Raw genomic sequence first — 11,823 nt, forward strand, 5'->3', positions numbered from 1 at the left:
TCCAGGAATGAAGTATCTATCCATTTTCCATCAACTTCCATACTGAAATGACCTTCTAGTGAACCATCTTCTTGACCCAATGCACATTTTCAAGAATACAACCAAGGTGCTTTGGAAAACCATCACAGGAGCAAATGAGAGCAAGGCACAATGAGATGATTTAGAAGAGGTTCAACGCATGCAACACTTATGGGCCCAAAATAGAGCAGATGGGAAGGTGGAGTTACCAAAAGCACCTCGGGTCATGACAAAGGAAGAGCAACGGCGTGTAAAGAAGTGCATTAGTGAGTTTCGTACCCCCACAGGATGCATGCATTGCTTGAAGGGAGCATTTACAAAGGATGATGAGCTTAGTGGCATGAAGAGTCATGATTGGCACAAATTCTTACCATTCGTGCTTCCTATAGCCATCAAGGATTGCCTCAACGATGACATTAGAGCAACAATTTACAAAATTGGTGCAATTGTGCATTGGATATTAAGGAAAGAGATTAGTAGAGACACATTGGAAGCAGCATAGTTAAACTCCATCGAGGCTGTTACAATGGCTAAGAAATACTTTCCAACAAGTATTTCAACCATTTAATTGCACTTGCTAGTTCATGTGGTTGAGAAAGTTGTTGTGGCTAGGGTTGTCCATAGCTGATGGATGTTTTTCTTGAAGAGATTTATGAAGACACTTAAAGGATTTGTTTGTCAAAGAGCTCATCTTGAACGTAGTATCGCAGTGGGATGGCTTGTTCAAGAATCACTTGTATATATCATTGAATTTCTCAGTACGTTTGATCCCAATATCCTAAGCTTATGGACACAAGAAGAAGATGATCGACTAGTTGGGGAAGAGCCACAAGGGAAAGGCCTTGTGAGAACAATGGTTGTAGCATTGCGTGAGAAGATTAATAAATTTTGCATCTTAAACTCACATGCTATGGAGAAATGGATCGAGAGATATAACTTAGTGAAGGATGAAAGGGACCAAGCTCGTTTGAGTTTTAGAAGGAGTAGAACAATGCCCACACTACCATACCCAACAGAACTTGCACTTCTTCCAGACTTTCCTTCTAATAAATGGCTCGAGCAAACCATACTGTAAGCTAAACACAATGGTGAATCAATAAGTGATGAGGAGGAGGAGCTTGCATATGGTTGTGATTTCCATGTATGTGAGTTTGAGATATCTACGCATTGTCTTTTATGTTGTGCTTTCGTGAATTTATACAATAAAAGTACTTATTTATTATGCTTGCAGTATTGTAAGTTTGGGGCAATTTGGTCACGCAAACATCACTTTCGAGTAGAAGGAATAGATAAAAAGAGAACAACATTTGATTGTGGTGTGAAGGCTAATTTCATGAAAGAAAGTCGTTCAAGTGCAAGTGATGGCAACACTGAAGTAGGCATGCTGGATTATTGTGGAACAATCCAAGATATTATCAAGGTTAGATTCAAAAAGTTTGATATGTTCATTTTTTATGTGAAATGATTCAAGTTGGTAACTCAAGGGCAAGTAGTTGTATGCAAAGACAAGTGTGGATTTCTTCAAGTAGACCACACAAAGATATGGACTAACCAAAGGGACACATTTGTGCTACCAGAGCACTGTGAGCAAGTCATCTTTGTTCACGTGGTAAAAAAATACTTGAAGAGGTGAAAATAGTAGTTGACGAATTTCTAAATGCTGAGGAACTCCTCCCAGATCATGTGATGGCTGAGTATACGCCACTATCACCTATTGAACAACAAGAAGGACAAGAAGAAGACATAATAGTTGAGGAAGTAGGTGAGGCTCACACTAGATTAGGATCGGATGAAGGTGTACTCATTGAGCAAATACATCTTGAACGAGAAATAGACACGAGATAATCTAGAAGAAGAAGAGATTCAAGCTGAGTATGATCATGATGCATCGACAGCTCTCATGCTAGAGCTAGAAGAGGATGACGACATCGATGAATTACCTTCTACCACTACAAGACAACCGGCTCCACCAATTGACAACAATGATGGACTATTTCTAGAAATAAATTTATTTGGAGCCATGGATCTCGCCTGAGGACGAGCAAGTTGATGAGATGAACCTTAATTTCATTGTAAAACAGAGCACTTTCTTAATTTCATTGTGAAATAGATCACTTTCTTAATTTCACCTTAGCGATGAGGAGGAGGAGCTAGCATTTGTCCTCCTTCAAAGAGTGTGATGGAAGTTCTACCATCCTCTCTCCCTCGCCCCCCCCCTCTCTCTCTCTCTCTCTCTCTCTCTCTCTCTCTCTCATAGACACATATGCTTGCAAAGAGGTAGAAAGAGAAGGGTAAAACACACCCTAGGGTGGGAACTAGCAAATAATATATATAAATTCAAATTTTAAAAAATATTTTTTCTACGGTTATTTCGACGCTTGTTTCCACGAATATTTTGACGCCCATTTCGATGTATATATCGACGACACAACCAGGCATGAAAACTAAGCGTCGAAAAATAACGATTCTCTTATAGTGTGACTTGATGAATGACATGTAACTTGGATTCAAATGTGGGAATGAATTTGGACTTATCTACCTTGCAATGTACTCTCTACCACAATGTCCATCGATTCCTCATAGGCTTGATGTTCATGCTCATTGGAGCTCTATAAGTTGTTCATATAAACTTGAGAAAGACACACATACGAAGAGAACGTGCTACAGAAATGGTATGGGTTACAATGTCCATCTTCATTCAAGCGCTTCAAGATGTTTATACATGAATGGAAGGAGAGGTGTTCTTTCAAAGTATGTTGACAATGCATAGGTGCAAGCAATCAAGAGGATACGGCTACCCAAGAATTGTAGTTACAAATATAAAAATAAGCCTTGAACAGCAGCCTTATGTCTTAGTCTTCCAAAAAAAAAGCAAATGGCTTTTAATAGCTTCTGGTTATAAAAATAACGATAATTTTCAAAGCTTCTAAAAATTTCACTTGAAAAAATCTACTTCACATTGTATTTACTAAGAACCACGATTACATCCAATAAGAAACCAAGAAAAAAGGTCGTACGATAGGAGTCCATCGAGATCCAAAAAAAACTAACACCCCACCTAGTGTCGATGAGACAATTCTAAACATAAAAGAGTAAGTTAATGTATATGAGCATGAGCGTGCACACATATTTCTAATCCAATGTGCAACAAAAACCTGAGCAAAAAATGCACATCACACTAGTAAGTAAAGGTAAAACTCTTCTCACTCTCCTTTTACTACTTATGATGGCTCCCCCACACTAAGTGGATAGAGTGCTTCCCATGGAGAGGGCAAAGTTGGTATAGCTAGGTTTTTTTTAGGTATCATCCCATACAATCCTAAAAGCACCCCTGGAAAGTCCAACAACTTTCATGGGAAGAGTCCAAAACCCTCTCCAATCATGGCCAACTCACCATGCCACTTTATGTAAATGTGGCATTAGCTTGCTGACATTTTTCACATAATGATTTTGCACTACTCACAAAATGGCCGTGCATATATTGAAAAACAAGGGTCCAATCTATTGCACAAGGATCCTTTGTGTACACATCATGGCAGATAGTGCTACCTCCACATCATCACTCATGTGTCATCAAGAGCCTACCTCCACATCATCACTCATGTGTGTCATCAAGAGCCTACCTCCACATCATCACTCTTGCATCATCGAGAGCCTACTTGCACATCATGGCAGATAGTGCTAACTCCACATCATCACTCTTGTGTCATTGAGAGCCTAGACAACAGTCTTTGGATCTTTCAGAACCATTCATTGAAATGTCCCTCACCATTGGACGATTCGTGCTCCCTCAATCCATCGAAAGAATGTCATGACGTATTTCATTTACCAAATATAGTCTCGTACCTCAGCAATGTGAGCCTCACGACCTTCTGCCAATGAATCCCCATGGGGCTCGGATTTCCTTCTTACCCTACATTGCATTGAGTCCTACCATAATATGGATATATAATTCAGGGGAGGTTGAGATGCTGGATGGGTCACTTTATCGGATCCCACTTATTGAGGATCTTGTGTGACGATCCCTACACCTCCTGTCCCCACACATCTAATTTTATACTGGGAAGGGATCCATTACCAATAAGGTTCAACACCTAATCACAAACAAGGGTCCAATAGGGATAAATTTGCCGACATATTCGTCAAATTTGATGAGTCCTGCTGGCTCGTGTGCTCACATTCCTTACTCATAGAAGGCCTGATGAAGAAGCCTCATCTCTCAGCATCATGATATGAGGTCAAGACATACTATCATGTTATGCCAAGAACATCTGGACTGGCATCTCCCCATGCCAATCATTCCATGGTGGTCCTAGCACTCATCATAGGGGGTGCAGACAATTTCTACCTAATGTTTAAAGGCTCCATGCCACTTCTAACATCAAGAACTTGTACATTGCCTATCACTTCCCATGCCACCTGGACATGCTACCTCTACCATACCACCAAGCTACCCAAAGCTTCTCACCACTTTGTCGTGCATCCGGCTATGTAGATTGGTCCTGAACCATACCACTTACATCATCATGATCTTGTTCTTCATCTTAAAAATCCATCTCCATAAGAAATGGAAATGGTACATCTTACACCCTCCACTAGAATGTAAGGAAGCCCGTGCTACATGTGGAGGTTGTGTTGCTTTAGTGATTTCATTATTGCATCCCTTATTGTGTGATGCAGAAGAAGGAAGTTCTTCCTCCTTTCGATGTAAATTGGTGGAAATTGCTCAATTACCTTACCTTTCTACATCTCTGAAAGAGTTTGCATACTTAAATGCACATATCTCTCATGTCGAATGTTGGTGCTACCTAAATTGGTTGGGATTGTAAAGCTTATATAAGTTGTTCCTCTAATGACCTTATCATCTTCATCAAGAATGACTACACCATTCTTATCAAAGTGAACTCGTAAGTCATGGTCCATAATGCTTAAGATAAAAAGGAGGTTTCTCTTCATATTTAAAACCCAAAGAACATTTGAAAGACTTTTGTACAACATTCTTATCCATAAATGAAATAGTACATGAACCTTTGATTGGGAACTTTGCATTGTTTTCCCAGTGATACCATGATGTCATCTCTCATAGGCTTTAGGAAGGAATACTAATCCTTGTGACTAGTCATGTCCTTGGAAGCCCCACTATTGATGATCAAAGAATCATCATATGTTACAACATTATTTGTCTCATTTCACTCACTTTCATGGTGGAAAACTTAACCTTTTTCATGCCTAGAAGCGCCAGTATTGATGATTCCAAGAATCATCATGTGCTACAACATTAGTTATCTCATTGCACTCATTTTCAATGGGTGGAAAACTTAACCTTTTTGGTGCATTCATTAGCTATGTGGCTCTTCTTATTATAATAAAGCACTTAATCTTTTTGTTCTCATTTGAAGAGTTAGGATCCTTACCCTTCTTCTTTGTGTTAGGTGGGGCTAGGTGTATATAGCCATGCGCACAATATGAGGGTGGAACATTGATATCCAACTGTAATCGCAAACCACATGGGGATAACATCTAAGAGACCTTAATATATTGCCGAAGGGGGACCATTTTGTTTCTAGGAGAGTGAGGGTGACAGATCTAGTTTATGGTGCTACTAAAAATGAGTGGGCTATGTACATAGCTACCAATTTTAACATGCAAAAGGGGAAGATGTGGCTAGGTGTATAGCCATGTGTGCTATACAAAATAGGTGGGCTCAAAACTAGTTATTACCAGTCCTTTGATTTTCTTTTAAGGTAAGCATCCAATCATATACTCTCCCATTTGAATTTGATTAAAAAAGTCAAGTAAGTCCACACAAGAAAAAAATCAAAGCAAGACATTCTTACGCCTGTATATTTATTAAAACTTTGTTGGAGTGGTGTTTAATAATAAAGGGGGCTTCCCTAGTTCTTTTGGGACTTAGCCTATGAGATAATTATCTTTACCTCTTTTTCATTACTGTCATTTAGATTTTTTAAGTAAGATTCCAAAGTCATTTTCTTTTTTGTGAGATGTAGCTTTAAGCAAGCTATTGTGATAAGGCTTTAAAAGCCTTTGAATAGGGGATTTAAGCATGTTTTTATAGCTTCACAAAGCTAGTTGTGGGGCCATTTCTAACACCTTATTAAGGACTCTATGAAGACTCAATTAAAGCACTAAAATTAGTGTAATATAATGCCATCTGCTAATGCGAATGCCTTTTTTTAGATGGGGACTTTCCTATTTTTTTTCCAAGAGCTTAATTAGCATAGTGAGGTGATTGTCAAAATTATTGAAATGCCAAAACAAGCCAAATTAAGTCCATGACCTTTGGCTTAAATAATGCCCCATAAGGCCTCTAAAAATTTGCAATTAGGATTTTCTCAAAGCCTCAATCATAAGCCTAATTGAATACATTTCTTAATGCATAATCAAGGTGATACTTCATTTCTTGATTAGGTGCAATTAAACATAACACAAAATAAGAGCTCCAATTATCGAGAAATTTAAGATGGAATTGAAGTGTTTAATTAAGCCTAGCTTTAAGCATCTGATTTGGATCTAAATAAGTACACTTAATGAGCTAGTTATTAAAAAACTAAATGAATCCCATCCAATGCCATGCTTCATCCCTTGCATAATGCTGGTTTAATCATTTGGATTATGGTTTTGAAATGAAGCCAATTTTGGGATTGATTTAGATCCTAATTATAGAACGTATTAGCAATGGTTTAGAGTTCTAATCAAGTTCATGCCTATTTTTAGCATTTTATGGTGTACTAACTCAGCTTTAAAATATCGCACTTAAGCATGTGGTTGAGACTCCTTTCCTTTGCAAAGTTAAGCATGAATGTAACCCTAAAGTGAAGCCTAATTACCACTCAATTTCAAGACACACCTCGAGTGAAGGTCAAGAATTAGACACCAATTTTAAGGCACCTCAATTGAAGGCTAAGAATTAGCCACTAATTAAACCGTCCACCATAGCACATTAAATCTCCTATATAGTGCAAAAACATATTTTCCAAATAATTTCATGCATTGATTTCCCAATAATTGATTTTGGCACTGGAGCTTTAAAAGTTTGTCACTTGATTGAGCTTAAATTTTTCTCAATTTGCAAGTGACTTAAACAATAATTAAAAATAAATTAAGGCCTTATTATTGGCCTTATGAAATCCTAATTAACGGCTTACTTAGCCTACTGATTAATATAAGGCTTCATTGTGGGAATCTATTTTTATCAATAAATTTATAGGCTAAATTAAAGCCAAATAATGACCTTAATTAAGCATAAGTTTCACACCTAATCCTAGTCTTGGTAGGGTAAAAGCCGCTATAAGTCAACTATGGACTAAGCAAAAAAATACTTTAATAAAGAGAAATTAGAAGCTAATCTAATCAACCCATGAAGAAATAACAAGATTAAGCAAGCAAGAGGGCCAAGATTAACCAAAACCAAACCTCCCATGCTCAATTTTTTACCCATTTTGTGTTCCTTGAACCTCCTTATGGAAGACCAATCATAAACTACTTAGATAGACATGACAGGCCCTAGTTTAGAAACAATAATATACCTTTTGTTTTCTTATTTGGCAACATCTTATTTTTTGAGGATTTAATCTATGGTAGGACACACTATCCAAAACTCAAGAACTTTTTTAGAATTGGCTTATACTAACTAGACCATACATATTTTTTACATATTCTCAATAAATATGACAAACCAACCAATTTTTAAATTATGATTGGTAAATATATAATTTACCATCAAAAACTATAAAAATGTTATTCGATATAATTTAAAGTACCATTATTAACCATAAATTTTCAATTGATAAAAAAAATGTCGACGATATATTATAACAAGTTGTGAGGTCAATTTAGCCTACGCTGTTATTAAAAATTAGTAACGTTATCCTAAGCTCTAAGTGATACGTATATTAATGTCAATGTCAATTATGTCATTACACAATGAAAACCCTAATATACACCCTTGTCCTCAACCAAGCTTGGGTTCTCAAACTTTATCTAGTACATGTAGTACTAGGTTGTGGTACGTGTATATTGCGGAACCCACAAGGCCAATTCTCTTCCGATTTGACATTTACAATTTGGTGGATAAAAAAGTGTGCATCAATAATTTGTTAAAATCTACTACACCAAGATTTTAAAAAAATGTACATCGATAATTTGGTGGATAAAAAAGTGTGCATCGATAATTTGTTAGGTTATTGCCAAATTGATGTGAGATATGATGTTTCTCTCAATGCTCTTAATTCTTGAGACCATGATGCAACTCTTGAAATGTTGTTGGTGATTGACGGTATTGTATCAAGCCGTTGGATGGCATCAATTTCAAGGTGGTTTCCAAAAACTATAGCACAACATGTGTGTTGTGGGTACATGTCCCACCCACATGCTTTAGAAGATACTTCATGGTCAATCGAGGTTTGTTTGTTCTTTTATATAGTAGTGTGTTGTGGGCATGTGACCATATGGCTCCCACACCCACATGCTTTAGTAAATACTTCATGGTCAATTGAGGCTTGTTTGCTCTTTTTTATGATAGTGCATCAGAAGTGAATGCTTAAAAAGAGGACCTAGAGGATGGCCCAAAGTTCAATTGATTAAAATGTTGGAAGGAAATTCAAAGAGGCAAGCAACTTGTCTAGTTTGTAATAGCCATTGACAACTCAATCTCAACAAATAAAGAAAAGAATAGAAGTGATATGTCAACAAAATAGAGCATATTTATTAGATCAATGCACGACTTTTAGTTAAACACAAGATTTGCTTCACTCTCAAGAAGGAATTGCTCTAATTCCTCATTATTGTCACTTAAAAAGCTTTATTAAAGTAAGCTTTGGTTTGCCTCTATTGTGCAATACATGGTGAAAGAGATGGGATTTAATGCAAGATTGTTATGCACATGCCATAGGAGGGTCTTGCCTTGTCTCCAAGTTTTAGTAGCATCTCACGAGTGTAGTGAGAACCTAGGCCCTAGGTGGAAGGGGAATTAGGAAGCTCTATACGTTGCACTACAATGCTTGAGGTTAAGATCGGATTAGTTTGTGCATACTAGATTTAGGTGGATTGCTAAGAAAGCTTATCAATGTGATTATGAAATTGGGGATGGGGGAATCCCATGTACACCTTTTTGTGGAAGGGACCCTTCACCTAATACCGAACTTTGTAACATGCAACTTGCAACAAGCAGAGCAACGACCAAGGGTCTATAGAAAACTATAGTCTATAGAACACAAAAAAAAAATGGTTTTGAGAGAAAGAAAAGTTGGGAAGGGTACAAAATATTGGTGTCTTTTTAAATATATATATATATATATACATATAGAAAGCAAAGTTACTTTTGGAAAAGCTAGAAGGGAGGACACATATAATTATAAATTAGGTAATTGAGCAAGCTCGATTTTAACAAAAAGCGAAAAAGGCCAAGTGGGTTAGAATGCAACCAAGCAACAGGTGTTGGGCGCCCATGTGGGTTGCCTCTGACAGTCCTTTGTTATGAATATATATATATATATATATATATATCAGTGGCCCTGGTCTCGACTCTCCCCTCCCCCCACCTCTGCAGAAAGCTGTAAAGCCTGCCACCTTTGTCTCCCCCCCCCTCTTACACGTATATATAACTCAACTCCTGGCTATGGCCTCTCCAAGCCCCACCTCATTTGCTCATTGTTTGTGTTCCTCCTCACAGTCTTAGCCTGTCAGCTTTATCCATGGCTTCCCCATTTTTGCCTTTGATCTTGTCTCTTTTCAGCTTCCTCGTTTCTAATGCCCACTCTTCTGCCTCCTATCAAGGCTCTGGTTGGAGAGCAGCACATGCTACATTCTACGGTGGTAGTGATGCCTCTGGCACCATGGGTATTGCATCTTTATCCCACATTATCATTCATGTTAATCAAGCTTTCTGTTAAGATTCTACTATTGAAGTTAAGTATATAATGGGTAATGCATGCTATCCCACATGCATTTGGATGATTAAGCTTTGCTTTGCCTAGTCAGTCTGCCTAAGTTTGGACAGATTTTGAGTGAAGAACGCAGATTTTGTCATGTATAGAGTTTGATTTTGGACCTGTTTGTGGGTTAATTGGGGTTTGGAGCTTAATCTCATGACTTGTTTTGTGCACTTAAATCAGGAGGGGCATGTGGCTATGGGGACCTCTACACAGCAGGGTATGGGACAAGCACAGCAGCATTGAGCACGGCGCTCTTCAATGGGGGGCTATCCTGTGGAGCTTGCTTTGAGCTGAAGTGTGCAGGGGATACGAAGTCATGTTTGCCGGGAACCATTGTCGTGACGGCGACGAACTTCTGTCCGCCCAACAATGCGCTACCGAGCAACGATGGGGGGTGGTGCAATCCCCCATTGGAGCACTTCGACATGGCTGAGCCTGCGTTTGAGCAAATTGCAAAGTACGAGGGAGGCATAGTACCAGTCGAATACAGAAGGTAAGGTGGCGAATTCAGAGTTTAGGGCAGACGCCGCCTACAAGCTGAGCGTAAACTTGATTGTGCTCCTCGTTTGTGTGTCTCTCAGGATACCATGTGCTAAGAAGGGAGGGGTGCACTTCACAGTGAATGGCCATGCCTTCTTCAATTTGGTGCTGATAACCAATGTGGGCGGCGCAGGCGATGTGCACGCAGTGTCGGTGAAGGGCGCGAGGACGGGGTGGCAGCCCATGTCCAGAAACTGGGGCCAGAATTGGCAAAGCAATGCCAACCTCTGTGGGCAGTCTCTCTCCTTCATGATCACCACAAGCGATGGCTACACAGTCACGTCCTTCAATGCGGCGCCTTCCTCCTGGCAATTTGGCCAAACCTTCATAGGCCAGCAAATGTGATGATTATCTACCGATGCTAATTATCATCTAATGATGCTAATTATTATCTAATTACTTACATCTATTAACGCACTCAGACCGTTTTGTACATATAGTATTAATATTCATCTTCTTGGAGCACAGAGAGAAGTGGTTGATACTATAAGAGAGAGCATCACCTTGCCCTCTCTGCCCTCTTGTATATGAATTCGTACCCTCTCTACCATAGACTCACTGAGAGAAGAGGTGAGCCTGTTGATTGCCGCCCCGCCCATCTATCTCTTCTTCTGCAGACAAAAGTGGATTAACATCTGCAGAATATTTTGCATATCTCTAATTTTTTTGTATCTATAATTTGGAGGGATTTCTCCACTCCTTTTTCAGCACCCCAGTTGGTAGTGCACAGAGGTGCTGATTTTGTAGTACCCATAGCTTCTGCTCTCGCTCTTGCCCTGAGCATCCAAGCATTGTATAACCGCTTTTTTTCACAATAACAGAGCTGAGAGGCACTTTTTCCAAGAAGTTGAAGCACTTCCAAGACATGGTCTCACATGGTGCCATCAGTTTTAAACTTTACTTTTTTGACAATGCCTTATATAGAAGTTTAAGCACACTAAAAACTTAATGCTAAAATTCTTCTATATGTATTTAGGTAATCTAGGTGATTTCAAATTTATTAGGTACATGATTTTGTAAAAAAGATGCTACCAAAGGTACACACATTAAATAGTTTGAAATGGCTTTTTCATTTTAGTAAAATTAAAAAATCAACTTTAAAGCCACTTTTAGGGCTCAATTACAAGACTGAAGTTAATAATACAAGCCTAGTGTGTTATAAATAGTGTAAAGTATGAAGAATGATATGAAAAATGATATGCCTTTGCCATTGAAGTTGCCCATTGACACCAAACCTAAAGAGGAAAAATGTGTGTTCACATCAAGGAATTCCCTCCTATGCACTTTTGAACAACTCAATTATTACTAAGTG

General features: G+C 38.5%; 1 protein-coding gene across 1 annotated transcript; it reads left to right on the forward strand.

The window, feature by feature from the left end:
• The first annotated feature begins 9,656 nt into the window (after positions 1 to 9,656).
• Positions 9,657 to 11,354, forward strand: LOC147631107 (expansin-A10-like). The gene is made up of 3 exons (XM_086809435.1): positions 9,657 to 9,876; positions 10,152 to 10,464; positions 10,553 to 11,354. The coding sequence occupies exons 1-3, from the start codon at positions 9,732 to 9,734 to the stop codon at positions 10,854 to 10,856; spliced, it is 762 nt and encodes a 253-aa protein (XP_086665561.1). The 5' UTR covers positions 9,657 to 9,731; the 3' UTR covers positions 10,857 to 11,354.
• The last annotated feature ends 469 nt before the right edge of the window (positions 11,355 to 11,823 follow it).

The sequence above is a fragment of the Cibotium barometz genome, chromosome 15 (genome assembly GCF_041138505.1).
Source record: "Cibotium barometz isolate CiBa-2024 chromosome 15, ASM4113850v1, whole genome shotgun sequence".
Lineage (NCBI taxonomy): Eukaryota > Viridiplantae > Streptophyta > Polypodiopsida > Cyatheales > Cibotiaceae > Cibotium > Cibotium barometz.